Raw genomic sequence first — 17116 nt, 5'->3', positions numbered from 1 at the left:
TTTGTCTTTGTCAAGTCTAGAGATCTGGGTGACTTATTACCGACAAAGTAAAGTCTCCAACTCCAAACCTAACCAACTGACGAATGTAATGGCCAGAGTCAAGACAACGACACAGACACACAGATACACACACACACACACACACACAGCATTTGGCGAATGTGGGGACATTTGACAAGAAATTTATTTAAAAGACAACTTGCAACAAATAAATTTCGCCAGAGGCCCAGTCAGGGGGCCTACATACATACATTTAGATACATACATAGATACCAGGAATGTCGAGCTCTTCAGTTAACTCATGGAGCCTGTGTAGGAGTCGCCTTCATTCGTTTTTTCTCTGTCGTTGTTGTTGTTGTTCTGGTTGTCGTGGTCGTCGTCATCGTCAATAAAGCGATAGCTTGTTGAAATTCATTCATCAATGTAATCGATCAGACATGGCAAAGCTTTGACATGCCACATAACATGGTCTTCGTATGTAAATGGAGCTGCCATCACACACACACACACACACACAGACATGCATACACTCCAACAAACAAACATACAATGCAACATTCAATTTAATCAATTTATTGGAAACGAGCTATTGTCACTGCCTACAGCACAATTCGATGGAACATGGAGCACAAGTAAGGCTTAATCCACAATAGCAAATCGACACTTTCACCTCTTACACTTGATATGACAAAAAACAAAAAATACCCATAAAGAAGTCGAAAAGTTATTGTAGCAAGTAGAGCATAGATTAAGATAAGTTAAGACCAAGAACGATGATTTGGCTACCAACTTTGATTTGCTAGATAGATGGGTTAATCGATTGTAGTTTAGTTTCAACATCAGTTTGCCAGGTTTTAGTAATCTATCAATTAGTTTGAATGATTATCTATATAGAGGAATACACATTTTAGGCACACTAGAAGGATGGCTAACCAGAAATCGACGGCAACATTTGCAGAACCCATAGAATACCGTTTAATTAGCGAGGCTGAAATGCTAGAGAGGGAACAAAAGCAAATGCAACGACTCCAAGATGTTTCCGTGTCCTGCAATTTTATGAAGAGTAAGAAAACACTAGTCTCGGCTTCAGGTCTCATATGATTTCCCATTTTCATTGCAGTCGCTGTGGATGAGTTTGCCCATTTGGAAGAGAAGCGGGCCAAACGTGAGCACTGGGAGCATCATTTACGTTGCGATGGCTTGCCCCGTCCATACTTGCCACCTGAGATACGTACATTTTTGTTTAGAGAAGACCATTTCCAAAACATTTTCGATGACGACACTGTAGACTGGACATTGTCCGTGGACGAGCGGAGTATCCTGACACAAAACACCCTACGCACGGACAACACACGCCGTGCACTGGCCGAAAGGCAACGCGATCGTATTGGCGAACGGATTGAGGCAAAAGTGAGATTATATTTGAATACTTTGCGGCAAATCGAAACGATGCTGGGCAATCAAGCTGAAATGGCACGTTTAAACTTTAAACATCAAATGGAAATAATGCAGGTAGTAAAAACCCTCACAGAATATTCGATTATGTATTGATATATTTACTGTTCAAAGACCCGCTGGGATATCGAGCAGGGGATAGAAAATTCTTTTGATTACTTAACATATCGCGTAATACGCATGGATGGCCTTTATATGGAGTGAGTGTTGGGCAACTGTTGGAGTGAACAAAAATCCACTAACGATTTTCATTCAATTAGCTCTATAGACGCCAAAATTGCAACCTGGAGCCATGGCTGTGATATCTTTCAAATAGACATTTGGAGTCTGCGTAATGTGTCCCTACGCTTCGATCGAATGGAGTAAGTCATAGTATTCAAATTCAACAAAAACTTATGAAAGTTTCTCAAAATTAGAGTTTGATAATAGAAAATTATGTTCAATATTAATTAGTTAGGATATTTAGTTTCAAGTCTAAATTATAAGAGCTCTATTTTGATCAGGGTACCAGCTATGATGGCGGACTTCAAAGCTTCAAAGGTTCGTGTTCAGATGCCACTAAGTGTACTCAACGATAGACTGACTGTGCGTTGTGTTCACACCAAATTTGACATGCTAACACAAAATGCCAAAAGCTTTGAACGGGTGACCCTACAGTCTGTTAGCCATTTAAATGCAGGAATACTTGATATCGAGGACTGTTTAATTAACGAATGGTATACGCAGCTGGAAATACAGCAAGAGTTGGCAGATAAAATGCGAAGTAAATGGAATGAGTATGAAGAGACCATGGAGTTGATAGCCGATAAAATGGAAAAGGCAGCTAAGGAACACCGAAAATCGAGAGACAAGTCGACTGGCTCGAGTAAGCATCATAATATACTAAAGCCACCTAAGCAACCACTTCAGTTGGTGGAAGGAATGCTGCCAGATCCACATAATGTGTTTCTCGTTAGGGAGGAGAGTCAATACCTGGACTTTCTTGATGATTTGTATCATCCGAAGAAAATGAATTTAGCTAGCGATGAGGTAAGATGATGAATGATGATGAATTTAGGGGAAAGCACATTTATGTTAATCTCAAATATTCTTAGATAAATCTCAGGGAAAATATCATGTTGGGTGGTATCTATTCGATTATGTTTGTGCGTCGACCCCAGCATAGACACTTTGAGAGATTCAACATCACTCTGCACGAGGATGGACGCATTTTGCATACCATGACCAATGTGATAGCCGATTTAGAGGATCGTGAGAAAAGTGTAAATTCGGCGAGAGGCAGCAGAGAATCAGCAGTACCTGGTCCAGTCTTGCGTCGCCAATCGAATACTCAATTGCGTCTTAATGGCGACGAGGAATACAGTGCCTATCACCTGGACGAGAATGAGTTACCGTATTTCTTTGTCACTTTTAAGCTATCGCCAGATCTCTGCTATTGGAGCGAACCAAAGGTGTGTCAATTTATGTCTTGCAGCCAAGTGATAAACTTGGTGGATACAAGCAAATCTAATATGGCCGATGTGGATGAACAGCCCAAAAAAAAGCATAGAGCAACGCCAGAAACCACAAGATATTCTGGTTCTAAAGATTTCCATAACTATGCTTTCTCGTTGATTCAACGAAGGGATAGCGAACCAGTCAATGTCTTTCGGCCCACTCTTATGTCGATACTGAGGCACACGAAATTGATGCAACCAACCGAGTGTGTCGTACCATTTGAAAACTTTGATCTCAGCGAGAAATTGAATAGTTTGCAATTGCAAAAGATACAACAATTTCTACTGCCGCGTATACTTTCGTCCTTTAAATTCCCGATAGACTTTAAGGAGGAGTATGAAGAAGAGATGGAAAAAACAAAGCCCCAGAAGGGACTAGTTCAGCTGCAAGATGTTGTGATTCAGGAGATCATTAAAAATTCGGATATTGATTTCGAATATGAATCCCAGCATAGTCCTGAGCGCATGTTTCCTATATTTTCCAGCGACGGTCCTGTAATCTTTCCCGATAGTGTGGATAGCAGCGATTTGGATGCTAAAAATACATCATACGGTATATTAAATACCATTGATAAGATCAAGCTAAAGTATATGTTTAAATTTCGTAACATCAGTAACCAAACTGATTTCGAAATAAAGAAATCCATATTGAAGCGAAAATTCGAAGATAAGTCACCTGATAAATCGCCCGTAAAAGCCGTCTTCGCTAAGAAAAAGGAGACGAAACGCAAGACGCTAAAAAAAGTCTTATCGATCTCAGAACGTGTGGGTTATGGATCTAACAATATGGCTAAACTAAATACGGGGTCAATGCATACAGGTATTTCGCAACAATCCATCACAGAGCTGGATCGTCCGAGTGTGCACAGTGTGTCAAGCTTACGAGTAGGATTGGAGGAATCCCATACCGAGGAGAAGAAAAATGTAACCCAAGCCTTTCACTGGACCACAAAGTACATTCTTGAAAGTCACTTTAATCGCGAGGATGCTACAATAACCCTAAAAACAGATCGCTTGGGAATTTTCGGTCTGGCATTCAAACGTTATGAGCATTTTCCCTTTAAAGACTGGCATATGCAACCCAATGAGGAAAAGTGAGTAGTAAATTTATAATATTTGATTGCCTGAATACTAAAAATACCCTCCTTCCCCCCTCACCAGTCCCGAGGAGATTATGCTGCGAATAGACACTTTCCATGTGCGTGTTATACTTTATATCTCAAGTCGTGGCATCCGTGGCTATGTGACTGATCAATCGAAGGTTTTTGTCACAAAGCCCAAAAAATATTTAGAAATTGTTGAGCCCATAAGTGATTTCCAAGAACTACGTCAGGTTGAATATGCTGAGTATTATACTTGTATCCTTGCAGAAAGTGGGCTCAATTTATTCGTTATCCACAATCGTTTCCATTATCCCCGACGGAACTACCTTTTAGTATTGCTTCATCGGGAAACTCCACCTACGTCGGGGTTCGAACCCGAGCACAACAGAATTGTAGTTTTAGTAGGTCTCCATTGAGCCACCGACTAGGAAGTGTATTCAGTGTCTGTCTGTCTGTTATACCTCTTCTAGCCAAGAGTATTTTGTCGCTTAAATAGAACATGAAGGAAATTAGCTTGGTCTACAAAAGAATTCTTCATGGCTCGGGTATTGACTCTAAATCGAGTTCAAAGTTTTGGTCTAGTTAACAAAGTAACAGAACTCGAGATTAATTTTAGTTTAGTTCTCTTTTTGCAAGGGTATATAAACTTTGGTATATTCAAAGTTAATTTCATAGATATTTAGTTCCTAACTAATTAATCTTAACAGCGTTTTTGGGATAAAAATATCAATATTTTTGCTGAACATGATGCCAGTTTTTATATAGACAATGGCTATTTCACCATTAAACATGTGGCCGTTGAGGATCATACCTATGATGCGATGGCTTTGCACTGCAAACTAATGAAATTTTATCGTTCGAATTGGAATCGTTTGGCCACACGTCGAAACATTTTGCTATGCATGAAGAATGCCAAAGATAATACAGAGTATTCCGAGGTTACTGTTCGCATAACACCCGACAATGCGACATTTGTAGAAGTTTCCGAGCTGTGCTCATCTGACTTGGATGTATTCAATTTGGATTATAAGCCCACGTGGCGAAACATTGGTGTAAGTGAATGAACAACTTTTACCACTATCCATACAGTTTGAATTCTCTACGTCTCATTTTAGACATTCACGGATCTGCATCAGATTATCAATTCTATGAATCCTCATGCAACTGAAGTGCGCAACAGAGATTCCATGTTACTCCATTTGGTTAAGAAAATGCTGAGCGAACTTCATATATTGAGTTTTTCATAGCAATCTTCTATAGCATTCTATAACCTTCTATATAACTCTATATGTACTTATAAGTATTTTCAAATAATAAAAGTAAGGCAACATCTATAATCATTAAATTGATTTTATTCCCAATATGAAGGTCCCTAGACATAGTATAGAATCTATATGTATATAGATACATACATATTTAATTGTCATTGTGACATATAAACAGTCAGTTGGATTCCAAATTTTCATATATAAAACACAAAATACACAGACATCAACACATATACACACAAAAAAAAAATAGAAAAAAAACACAAAAAAGAATTCTTAAGTGGTGAAATGGTAAAAAGATTAAAGGTAGGTGAAGACACGAGCATTTTAAAATTGATAACAGAAGAGGAGTGGTCGATTCGCGAGCAACGGCACTTGCAACGTTTACAGGATATCAGAATATGTTTGGGTTTCATAAGCGGTGGGTATCGATTTGGGTATCCATTTGGGTAGCTAAATAATTGTATTCAATAGATGCTCAAAATGATCATACTTCATTGTTGGAAAATCATCGCCAAAACGAAAGGTGGACTCATTATTTAGATTGCGATGGCTTGCCACGCCCCGAATGGCCACCTGAGATCCGTCGCTTTTTAGCCCAAATGCGGTACGAGGAGGCCCAGGATGAGGATGAATTGGTCAATTGGACATTGTCGGTTAACGAACGTAGTATCCTCTCGCAAAATATATTTCGCAGAGATCTGACTTGGAAGACCCTGGCAGCCATACGACCGAATATTGGTCAGTTCTATGATGTTTGTGTGCAACGTATTCTCGAAATGGTATTGCGTATTGATCATGTCCTGCTCAATGAACTGGAAATGGTTTATATATCGGAGGAGCGAGCTGCTGAAATGTTACAGATGCGTCACGAATTGCACGAAGAGATTCATGTACTATTTGACAAGTTGACCTATCGAATTATTTGTGCGCCTAGCGCTTACATGGCGTAAGTATCTATTTATATGTAGATGTTTTAATTTTGAACAATCCTTTTGCCCCAGCTATAACGATTGCACAGTGGCTGTCTATTGTTACAAGGCAGTAAACTACAACTTTCAAATATGGTGTATTAAGGATGTACCCATACGATTTCCACATCTCGAGTGAGTTCTTCACAAACGTCAAACTCGTTTAAAAATTTCTCAGTTAATTCCAAAAGATTCACAGTATACCTGTTATGGTTGCCAATTTGGAGGGGCTTGGTGTTAGCCTACAGATGCCATTTAGTATACTTGGGGATAACTTGACCCTGCAATGCGTTCACACGTTTTTCGATCCCCATTCCGAGAAGGCCAAAAGCCATGATATTGAAATTGAAACGGATACTAGCAACATTAGTTCGGGTATGGTTGATATCGAGGATTGCTTGATTACCGAGTGGCTTAGGCAGGTTGAGATACAAGAGGAGATGATTGACCAAATGGAGGCGAAAATGCAGCAATATGAGGATGCCAGGAGGTTAATTTCAATGAAAAGTATTCAAAATGTTAAGGATAATTGATTTTAAGGTTTGATTTTCAGTACTCTGCAGTCCAGGGAGTCGGGAAAAGGGAAGAACAAGGAAGATGCAAATAAAGCGAAAGCATTAAGGGCGCTAAAGCAGCCTCAAGGTCTGCCCGAGGGTATGGTACCGGATCCCCATTACATTTTTCTCGAAAGTGAAGAGCAACAGTTTATTGATTTTTTAAATGATAGTTTCCATCCAAACAAATTGGACTTACGTTCAGATGAGGTTGGTATTTGTGGTGGCTGGTTAACCCAATCGATATTGATTTCCTAATGCATTTTTAAGATCAACTTACGAGAATTTCTTATATTGGGTGGCATCTTTTCGCTGGCATTTGTACGTAAACCTAAACATACGGATTATGAGAAATTTAATATAACACTGCATGAGGATGGGCGCGTAGTCTATATAAGACAGGATGTACGAATTGGCAATGAGAGGGAAGATGATGAAGAGGAACATTTCGGACCGCTTCTATCATCGATGTCGGAACAGTTAGCGAAGCGGGAGACAACACGATCAACACGTTCCCGTCTTCAAGTGGCCGAAATAGAGGCAGACACGAAAATTCGTTTAAATGATGATGAGTTACCATTCTTCTTTGTCACCTTCAAGTTGCCCCGGGAACTTTTCCTTTGGGGTGAGCCCGTGGCATGTCAATTCATTGAGGAGGAAGAAGAAATTATTGAGGTTGAAGAGGAGTTGCCACCACCCGAACCAGATAGAATAAGGCACAAGAAGAAGAAAAGTAAAGCTGTTAGCATTAGGAAAATGGACAAAACCACAGATGAATTCGGTGAAAGGGTCCCCATTTCGAGGGGTAAACAACCACAGCCATCTGAACGTGTGGAGTACCACAGGCCAAAGCCCACGGTTATCATGAGGTTGCATGCCGAGCCAAGCAATATCTATAGGCCATCCGTGTTGGAATTGCTTCGGCGTAGTACCCTTAACAAAGAAATTGTGCCAGGTACAAATTTGGCTAACTTCGAGATGACGGGTCATAAGTTAAACAAACTGCAGTTGCGTAATATTCAAAGGCATTGCGTGCCGCGGATTCTGTCGTCCTTTAAGCTACCATTTGAGTTCAAGGAGGAGTATCTCGATGAGGTGTCAGCGAAAAAGCCTCAAGGTCCCAAGCTAATGTTGCGCCAACAAGCCGAGAAGGATGTTGACGACAAAGCCAAAGATGCTGAATTCTTTTTCAGTTATGAAGATCAGTCGGCACCCGAACGCGTTTATCCAGTGTTAAGGAAGCGTGAGAGAATTAGCTACCATCGCAATCCATTTGTTCGTGTGCATATTTTCGACCAGGACGACTCCGACTCCGACTCCGACGAAGACGAAGACGAAGATGAAGCCAACCTGCAATATAAAGAACCCACAATGTATGGAGTATTAAAGCAATTGGAGGATATCGAAGAACAGTATACAACGAACTACAAGAAAATTATGGATCAGTCAATGTTTGTCATGAAGAAACAAGTTACCAAGCAATCCATTGATTCAACCATTGGGTCAACCGGTCATGAGGCAGCCTCAACAACACGTTCGAAGTCAAAGGTGCCAGCGCGGAGAAGTAAATTGCATTTAGTGTCAAAAAGTGGACTAACCGATATTGCATCTGGTAGGAATACCGAAATATTTGAATTCGGGTCAAGGGATGAAATGGATCTAAGGGATGTCGATACAATCAGCATTAAGACCTCAATCGATGTCTTTCGAAAATCAATCCGGAAACCCGAATATAATATGTCCGATAATGATGATGATGACACATATTCGACAAGAGAAAGACCAAGCCTAGAGCGTCCTAAGGTCATCCATTGGACTACCAAGTATATACAAAGAACGGAACTTGATCGAGACAATCTAAGCGTAACCGTGAGAACTGATCGTGTGGGCCTATTTGGATTCGCCTTTAAACGGTACGCACACTTTCCCTTTCGCCACTGGTGCATGGAACCCAGTGAGGAGAAGTAAGTGGCTAAGTAACTTTGTCTTCCAATCGTTTCATTTTGTTGTTTTCTAGTCCCAATGAGATACTTTTCACATTGGATACATTTCATGTTCGTGTAGTTCTATATATTAGCAATAAAGGTATACGTGGCTATGTGACGGATTTGACCAAGGAATATTTGGCTAGACCCGTTAAATATATGTCAATTGAGGAGCCTATATTTGATTTCGCTGATTTTCGTAAAGTAAACCAAATGAAGGAACTCAGATGGGAAATTCATAGTAATTTTTTTCTCTTTGTTTTTTTTTTTCTTACTCAGCGTTTTCAAGAGAAAAATGTGAATATATTTGCGGAACATGATGCTAAATTTTATATTGAAAATGGTTACTATTCATTGAAAATGTTGGCTTTAGAGTATCATGTCTATGATGCCATGGCCGTACACTGTAAAATGATCAAGTTTTTCCGATCCGAATGGAATCGTTTGGCCACCAGACGTAACATTGTGCTATGTTTGCGTAATCCCAAGGATCCGAACGAGGGGGCAGAGGTCACATGTCGTGTGACACCGGACAATTCGACATTTGTCGAGGTCTCCGAGTTGTGCTCCGATGATTTGGATGTATTTAAATTGCACTACCAACCGACATGGCGAAACATTGGAGTAAGTTGGCAAACTTTTACTTATACCATCATCATGATCATCGAATTTCGCATTTATTTTTCTTGTCGTTTTCAATTTGTGTAGAACTATTCGGATTTGCATCAGTTAATCAACTCTATGTATCCACATGCAACGGATATAAGGAATCGTGATCCAAAACTAATTTATTATATACGTAAACTGTTACTGGAACTTCGACCGTTAAGTTACTCGTAGTTTAAGTTACAATTCTTTCGATCTCCGATTCGACACTCAATTCTGGCTCCATGCGCACATTAACACACACAACCACACCCACACACACACACTCACACAAATAGTTCAATTAACATAAATTAAACTCAATTGATATTATTAACTCTCCCTTACTTTTTACTCATTCTCGTTGAATTCCCGTCACAAAAAGGGTTGGGGGTTTTGGTATAAACTTCATTCGTTTCAGTTAAATAATTTGGCTTCGCATATTTTTTGCTTGGGTATGATTGTATAATGCAATACATTCAATTCGTATTATAGCCTGGATTTTTTAATCAGCAACAGTCTTGAATTTGCCATGAGGCATTTACTGCTTGCATTTTGCGCTGTGTTACATCTGCTCCATGTCCAGGGACAGGATACGAACATGACCTACGAACTAAAAGATGTGGCAAAGAAATTTCTCCCACCAGCTTATCAGGCACGAGTCATTGGTGGCGAAGTGACAACCAATGAGAAACTGGGCGGATATCTGGTAGCACTTCGCTATTACGGTGACTTCATCTGCGGTGGCACTCTCATACACGATTATTTTGTTGTCACTGCGGCTCACTGTTTCCTGGGACGTTCAAATAAATATCAATGGACCATTGAGGGCGGTATATCGACGTTAGACGACACCAATGGGATTAAGTCCGAAATGAAGGACTACAAAGTTCCGCTTCACTTTCGTGAGGATGATATGCACATGGATGTGGCGGTGGTTCAACTGAGAAAACCATTGAAAGGACATGGTGTGGGCAAGCTGAAACTGTGCCATACGCCGCTAGTGGCTAACCTTACACTGACCGTGGCGGGCTGGGGCTTAGTTGATACCAGGTCGTCACAACCTCACAATTATTTGCGTAAGGCCGATGTTCCGGTCATGGCAAGACGTGAATGTAGACGCGTCTATTGGCCATCTGGTGAGCTATTACTTTGTTGCTTAATATTTATATATGTGATCACTTATTTGCAATTTTCTCCCAAGTCAAACTAACAGACAGCATGTTCTGTGCCGCTCTACTTGGCCAAAAGGATGCTTGCACCTTTGATTCGGGTGGTCCTTTGGCATATAAGAAACAATTGTGCGGCATTGTGTCATTTGGCATTGGCTGTGCCAGCAACAAATATCCTGGTGTCTATACGGATGTTAACTATGTCAAGCCCTTTATCAAAAATGCAATTACAAGTTTAAACCAGTCTTGAAAATATAAACAAATTTATGAAATTCTGACCCAGAATTGTAGATATACTTTGTGCACTTTCATCTTGTTTTCAATACATACATACATACATAAATGTCTATCTATACACACACACACATACATATATAGGTTGATGTGATATGTGTTGGGAATATTTAAATAAGTTACTCACACCCTGTCCTGCAGAACACGCAAGGGGACAACACCAATATTTTCATCGTTAATTGTTGTCATTATTTGCATCTTTCTGCATTTTTCGCGTCCTTCTCTACACTCTTACATAGCTGCCAAAGTTGGGATACATGCCTTTATCTAGCATCTCTGTTGAATTATATAGAAGTGTTTGTATAAACAAAAGTGTCTTACGAATCAGAGTCAATTTACCAATCAGTTCTGAATAAAGGACTGGGCTGGATGGATGCACTCAAAAATGTAACTAATAATTGGCAAGGGTATTTGTATTTCGGCTCTTGGGTTACTTTCTTCCAAAGCCCTGGAAGCCTGATTGCGTGCTGCACCAGGCACTATGCACCGGGCAAAGGCTGCGGCAGCGGCAGCTCCTTGCTGATCATTGACTTATTCCATAATTGATTGTGCCTTGTGTCTTGGGCTCTGGTTCTGTGTGTGTGTGTTGGCCTTTTTATATTTCTGTTGTGGCCTTAGGGCACAATTTTAGAAACGACGTTTCGACGTACATACTTTTACTTTTGCCTGTCTGACATCAAAATGTAAATTAGCAGCAACGGTCAGCAGATAGCAAAAGAAAGACAAAGAAGAAGAAGCAGAAAAGGAAGGGAAAGAAGAGTGTGTGAGGGAAACGATTTTATATTGCCAAATTCATCGCATGACTGACGGCCTTTCATCCCAAAAAGCAAACCAAAATGAAAGAAAAAAACAACTCAACTGAACTCGAAACATTTGCTACATTTGCCGAATTAGTTTAATAATACAATTAATGGTTATTTATAGCTTCCTTTGAGCAACGCAAACGTTGCGTTTATCGCTGGGTATCGCATAGAAGAAGAAAAATCAGACGTAGTTTACAGCACGCAAACCAATTAGGACGACGAACAGCGGCAGGACAGGTCAGACATCATTCTTAACGGGTTCTTGAAATGAATGAATTATGAATAATAATAGCGAGTGGGAAAAGTAGTGGGCCTTGGCATGGCAATTAGATATAAGTCAAAGGACTTTAAAAACTAAACTCAGTTCTATCTCTCTATCGAGAGATAGATACATATAAGCATCTGTAGGGTAGGTAGATAGGTATTTATAAGAAATTGTATGCCCTTTTGCACCACAGGATCCCGGATATCTATAACATACGAGTATATACTGAGTATATATGCTATGGCATAAAGTAGTCATAGTACGACACTTTTGTTGCGTGTGTATGTCTTGTCTGAGTCCTGGATGTCGGACTGCCTGTGGCAGCCCTGTGGAGCGAAATGGCATTAAGTTTATTTATTTGCTTTTAAATGGCATTTTCACTTGCATATAATTCTCATTCTCATGTAATGTGACTGAAGAAACAAAGGCAACATAATGTAACAGCCGCCGACAACAGCAACAGCAGCAACATGAAATAACACAAACAGAGTCCTCTATAATACACACATGGATATTACTTACCTACTTACCAGCTCCACAACCGACTACTGACTACCATTTACCACCACTACTACCATCACTTATTACTACTACTACTACCACTACTACTACTACTACTACTATTTTTAGTAGTGTCATAAATTTATAGCACATTGCAAGTCAGTCGTTCGACTCACGCGGTGAACACACAGTCCACGGCATCCCATCCAGTTCATCCAGACCGAGTCGTGGCCGTTGTCGTTGCAGAGGCCGAGTCGGAGTTGGTACCAAGACAGATGAGTGAGATGAGAGTGAGCCGGCAGGATTTTATTTTGGATAACATGCTAAAAAACATGCAAGCTGGCACCTACTTTAACGCGCTCTACTATGGGTGAAAAGGTATGATTTTCTGGCAAATATCTTGACGGGCATAAGAAATGTGATTTCAAAACTCTTACAAATCAGTTAAGAAAATATACATAAAAGATTGCTAAATGTTTTGTTTTTTAGTTTTGAACATAAGTTATTGACTCAAATGTTATTTAAATTGGCAAGGAAACCCCAAATATTGGCCCATAGTGCACTCTAAGATTCACAGATTCATGTCTTTCGCGGCATTTGTGGTTTTTGCATTGCATAAATGATTATGTCTCGTATGGCAGATGGGATGGCATGGGTGGTATTGGTGGTATGGGAACGGTAATGGGAATCATGAAATCGATTCGAACTGTATAAATCCAATGAAATTGTCTCGCTTACTTTGTTTTATATACACTAACCTATTGAATATACATATGGATGACTCCCCACCCCCCACCCCACCATTTCGTGGGGGTTTTTTTTTTCTCTTTTGTTTTGTGTTAATTAAAAGATACATAAAGAGCAAACGATAGACCTTTAACGGATGAAAAGAGGCTAAGAGAGGTTCGAGTTTTCCGTCTCTTTCAGTTTGTTCGGTTCGGTCATTGAATTTCTACAGAATTAACGCACTGCAAGTGCCTGACGGTTGATTCGGCAGGGCAAACAAATCTTTAAACTCGTCAAACACTTGATCAATAGCGGCATATTGTGTGTGTGTGTGTGTGTGCGTGTGTGTGTGTCCATATGTATCTTTGAGATGCTATAGAAAACAACAAAAACATTTTTTACGATGCGCTTACTGTTTTCTGAGCATGTGTGCGTCTCAAGTGTTTGCATGGCTTAAAAGCCAATAAAATTAGTTGTTAATTGTTTTGGTAAATTGAAAATTAGGTTTTGGGAAAAATCATCAGAGAAGAAAGAGAGAGAGAGAGAGAGAGAGAGTGAGAGAGAGAGGGAGTGACGGGGGAAACGGGTCGTTCGAGTTTTATGTCTGTTTGTTTAACTTATTAACTTGGTCAGTTTTAATGAACTTTTGTGAGCTGCCGCTGCCTCTGAGGCCGACATTAACCAAAACTAGACAAATCGAATTGAATGGCCAGAATGGAGTGAACTTTAATCCGCTTAAATGTAATTTAACTATTTTGAAACTATGATTTTGGGATTTCTCTTCTCTTTCCCGTTTAAACAGAAAATCGGTTAATTAAAGTTCAACAAAAGTCTAAGACCGATTTCATGCTGAGTTGAATCAACAAATTGTTAACGTTCAAGTTTGGTTGTTGTCTTTTTCGTTTTTGGCCATCATTTGTACTTATTTAAGTGCTTGATCATGCTGATATCATCACCTGGTAACTTTTCCTTTGTGCCCATACGGACCATCAATGCAATTAGTGTTCTCCGCAAACGCCAGGTGGTCTCTTTACTCTCTTTGCCTCTCATCGTATTGGAAATCACATAACTAAAAAACAATCTGTAAAGAAATACAACAATTTTTTTTGTATTACATTTTGGGTGCAGCTTCAAAATATCAAAAAACACACGCACAAAACAAAAACAGATTTAGCCGATTATCAATTACCCTTTCCATTTCTTATAAACATAGTTAAGTAGATACGTCCATTATCCTTATCCCATTAAACAAGCTGCAAGGACAAGACAAAAGGTTCTGGTATCTATCTAAAGTACATTTTTGATCAGTTTTGGAATCAATTTCTAAGGATCCGTGAATTGCTATGATTCCAATTGAGTACTAAATGATATATGCTCGGCCCTATGTAGGGCACTTGTTCCTTTTGCCAACCGCTGTGTTGACAGTTATTGATCGATGATATTGTAAACATAATGTTGAAATTAATTTTGATTTGACTTTCTGTTTCTTTATTTTCTTGGCGGGGCTTTTCTTTTTGTCGATGATCTTGTACCTTGAATTGTGGCAACTCATTGTGATTTGTAATTGACTTTTATTTTGACTTCAACGGGAAAAACTTTGTGATGGGCTAATGAATGGGGTTTTTGTTTTGTTTCGAGAAAAGCGCCTTAAACAGGCCTCATATATGTAGGTTATGCGTTCTAATAAGTGACACTGACTAATTTGACATCATTAATCTCTGATCTGCTTAATGTCAGAATCTGCTGGCCAGAGACAGTGCGAGAGCCAGCCATCAATACGCATCAAAAAATTGACTGCGAATCGTGGTCTATGGACATGGAAGCAGACAAACATTCATGATGAATGTGTGAGCTAGAGTTGCCACGCGGTTGGGTGTCTTTTGATTTGCCTCCATCTTCATCTCCATCACCATCAGCATCAGCATAAGCATCAGCATCACCATCACCATCACCATCACCATCTCACCATGCCATCCATTCGAAATGGAACGTGGACAAGGCGAGCAATCAAGCCGCGTGTTTGCCAGGTCAGTCTTCCACTTGGTTATAAGTCAGTCAGTTAGTCAGTCCGTCAGTCAAAAGCTCGCCTTAATTTTACATTGCTCTGTGGCCTGGCATGACTACCGGGCATAATTTTAGCAAGCCAACAAAATATGGTCTCAGAGCTGGAGTCTTGGAAATGAACACATTGCCGGTTTGGCGGCTGCGCACGCGCACAATTGTTGTTGGCTTGGGCCAACTCCCAAGCTTCAACTTCCTTCTGTCACTCCACCCCTTTCTGGTTGGTTGGTCCGGCGACATTCGTAACCGCAGGGCGACTGCGCGCCCGTTTTCGATTAACGACCAAACGACCAAACGACGATGCCGACGACGACGTCGACGTCGACAGAGGCAACTCAAGCGTGTGCCAGTGAAGCGAACTAGAGCTGGAGCTAGCTAGGCTAAGGCCGAGTTGGAGGAGAAGCAACGCCTTCGGTTTACATTTTACAATCCTAACAAGGTTAGGCTAGCCGATAAACGTAGCTTGAGCTCAACTTGTTGTTGGCTTAAAACTGAAGTTGAAGTTGAATCTGAAGTTGCTGAAGTTGGAGCTGAGGCTGGGGCTGGGGATGGGGATGGGGTTGTGGCACATGCCTAACCAGCTTGCCTTAGCTATGCAAACACAAAGAGACGAGTACTACACACACTCTATTGCTACGAGCTGCACATACAAAATTGCACATTAAAATGAGGAATGGAGAAATGGTAAGGGGATGCAAAGGGTGGGGGAGGCAAAGGGGTTCACCGGCGGTCGAGCGATGCCGATGTCTTTTTCTGTGGCAGAACAAGGTTGCTCTGGCTTTTGAGTTGGATATGGAGTTGGAGTTGGAGTTTTGGGCCTGGGCTTGGGCCGGGGCTTGGGCCGCTGCCTCTTTTTAATGCAATTCAGGCGAAAGCCGCACAAAGGGACAGCGAACAAGATGCCGAGTTGCTGATTGTGCGAGCGAGCAGAGCCGCAAGAGCTTTTGTCGCCGCCACAAACATGGAATATGACAGGCGGAGCAAAGCAGAAGGCGGGGAGGAGGCGTTGAGGGGGTTTTTTATGGGTAGGGGGAGGGACATGCAAAGCATTGTCAACTGAAGGAGAAGAAGAAGAAGAAGAAAACCAAGTGCTACAGAAAATTCAAGCAACAAAAAAAAAAAACAAAAACCGTAGGAGCTCCAGTAGAGATAGAGACAGAGGAGAAGGGAATTGAAGATGGGGTTAGGAAGTGGAAACAGCACGTGAGATGGAGTTGGAATTGTTGCCTGCTATATCTGTATGTGTCTGTGTGTGTGTCTGTGTGTGTGTGGGCAGAGGACCTGGAGTTGGAGAGAGAGCGAAACAATGGCGACAATAAAAATGCGATCGCACAACATGCTCCACAGATAAGTTAACGCAAAGTGACAACGTACAACTTTTAATGGAATTGTCGTCGGCTGACGGCAAAAAATATGGAAGAAGCTGAAGTTGGAATTGAAGCTGGAGCTGGAGCAGAAGGGCGGCCATGAAAATAAAGACGCTCCTCTTTCTTGTCCTTGCCCTATCTATTTTGGAGCCACCGAGGCTCCTTAGTTGGCATATTTCCGATGTTGTTTATGGACGCAAGTAAGGACACATAGCAAACATGTCACTGCAGGCTGGCAGTCGGGCACAAGACAGGATAAGGCCACAAAACGAGATGACAGTTCTTCCACTCGCCCACGACTCGTGTGCCCTCAGAGAAGATAGCTTTCGGCAGCTTCTGTGGCACATGCCGATTCGAAGCACGATCAGCAGGTCGCGGCCATAGATCAAGAGAGCGAGAGAGGGAGAATGAGAGAAAATCCACCATAAACTAGCATGGGCGAGAGAGCCG

At 40.9% G+C, this 17116-nt stretch overlaps 3 protein-coding genes and 1 long non-coding RNA gene across 6 annotated transcripts in view; 3 read left to right on the top strand and 1 right to left on the bottom strand.

Moving 5' to 3' along the window:
• The first annotated feature begins 856 nt into the window (after window positions 1–856).
• Window positions 857–5391, top strand: LOC137580013 (uncharacterized). The gene is made up of 9 exons (XM_068293932.1): window positions 857–1063; window positions 1121–1512; window positions 1570–1655; window positions 1716–1817; window positions 1959–2484; window positions 2550–4045; window positions 4113–4284; window positions 4762–5106; window positions 5170–5391. The coding sequence occupies exons 1-9, from the start codon at window positions 925–927 to the stop codon at window positions 5299–5301; spliced, it is 3390 nt and encodes a 1129-aa protein (XP_068150033.1). The 5' UTR covers window positions 857–924; the 3' UTR covers window positions 5302–5391.
• A 2-nt stretch (window positions 5392–5393) lies between these two features.
• On the top strand, window positions 5394–9814 carry LOC137580012 (uncharacterized). Of its 3 annotated transcripts, XM_068293929.1 has the most exons (9): window positions 5400–5743; window positions 5797–6271; window positions 6327–6428; window positions 6493–6783; window positions 6847–7057; window positions 7118–8811; window positions 8865–9036; window positions 9112–9456; window positions 9541–9814. In XM_068293929.1, the coding sequence occupies exons 1-9, from the start codon at window positions 5611–5613 to the stop codon at window positions 9670–9672; spliced, it is 3555 nt and encodes a 1184-aa protein (XP_068150030.1). In that variant the 5' UTR covers window positions 5400–5610; the 3' UTR covers window positions 9673–9814. The 3 variants fall into 3 exon arrangements, with proteins under 3 accessions (XP_068150032.1, XP_068150030.1, XP_068150031.1); XM_068293930.1 differs by lacking the exons at window positions 5400–5743; window positions 5797–6271 and having other exon boundaries at window positions 6485–6783; XM_068293931.1 differs by lacking the exons at window positions 6847–7057; window positions 7118–8811; window positions 8865–9036; window positions 9112–9456; window positions 9541–9814 and having other exon boundaries at window positions 5394–5743; window positions 6485–6688.
• Window positions 9815–9983: 169 nt separating this feature from the next.
• On the top strand, window positions 9984–10934 carry Sems (Seminase). Its single transcript, XM_068293897.1, has 2 exons — window positions 9984–10616; window positions 10682–10934. The coding sequence occupies exons 1-2, from the start codon at window positions 10010–10012 to the stop codon at window positions 10897–10899; spliced, it is 825 nt and encodes a 274-aa protein (XP_068149998.1). The 5' UTR covers window positions 9984–10009; the 3' UTR covers window positions 10900–10934.
• A 3005-nt stretch (window positions 10935–13939) lies between these two features.
• LOC137580089 (uncharacterized) overlaps window positions 13940–17116 on the bottom strand; it is a 67175-nt gene continuing 63998 nt past the window's right edge. Inside the window, exon 2 of the long non-coding RNA XR_011032939.1 lies at window positions 13940–14319. This is a non-coding gene — a long non-coding RNA (uncharacterized lncRNA). The remainder of the gene's footprint in view (window positions 14320–17116) is intronic.

Source organism: Drosophila tropicalis, unplaced genomic scaffold, assembly GCF_018151085.1.
Source record: "Drosophila tropicalis isolate 14030-0801.00 unplaced genomic scaffold, ASM1815108v1 contig_805, whole genome shotgun sequence".
NCBI lineage: Eukaryota > Metazoa > Arthropoda > Insecta > Diptera > Drosophilidae > Drosophila > Drosophila tropicalis.
The sequence above is the reverse complement of the archived record's forward strand: the minus strand, read 5'-3'. Positions and strand labels throughout refer to the sequence as shown.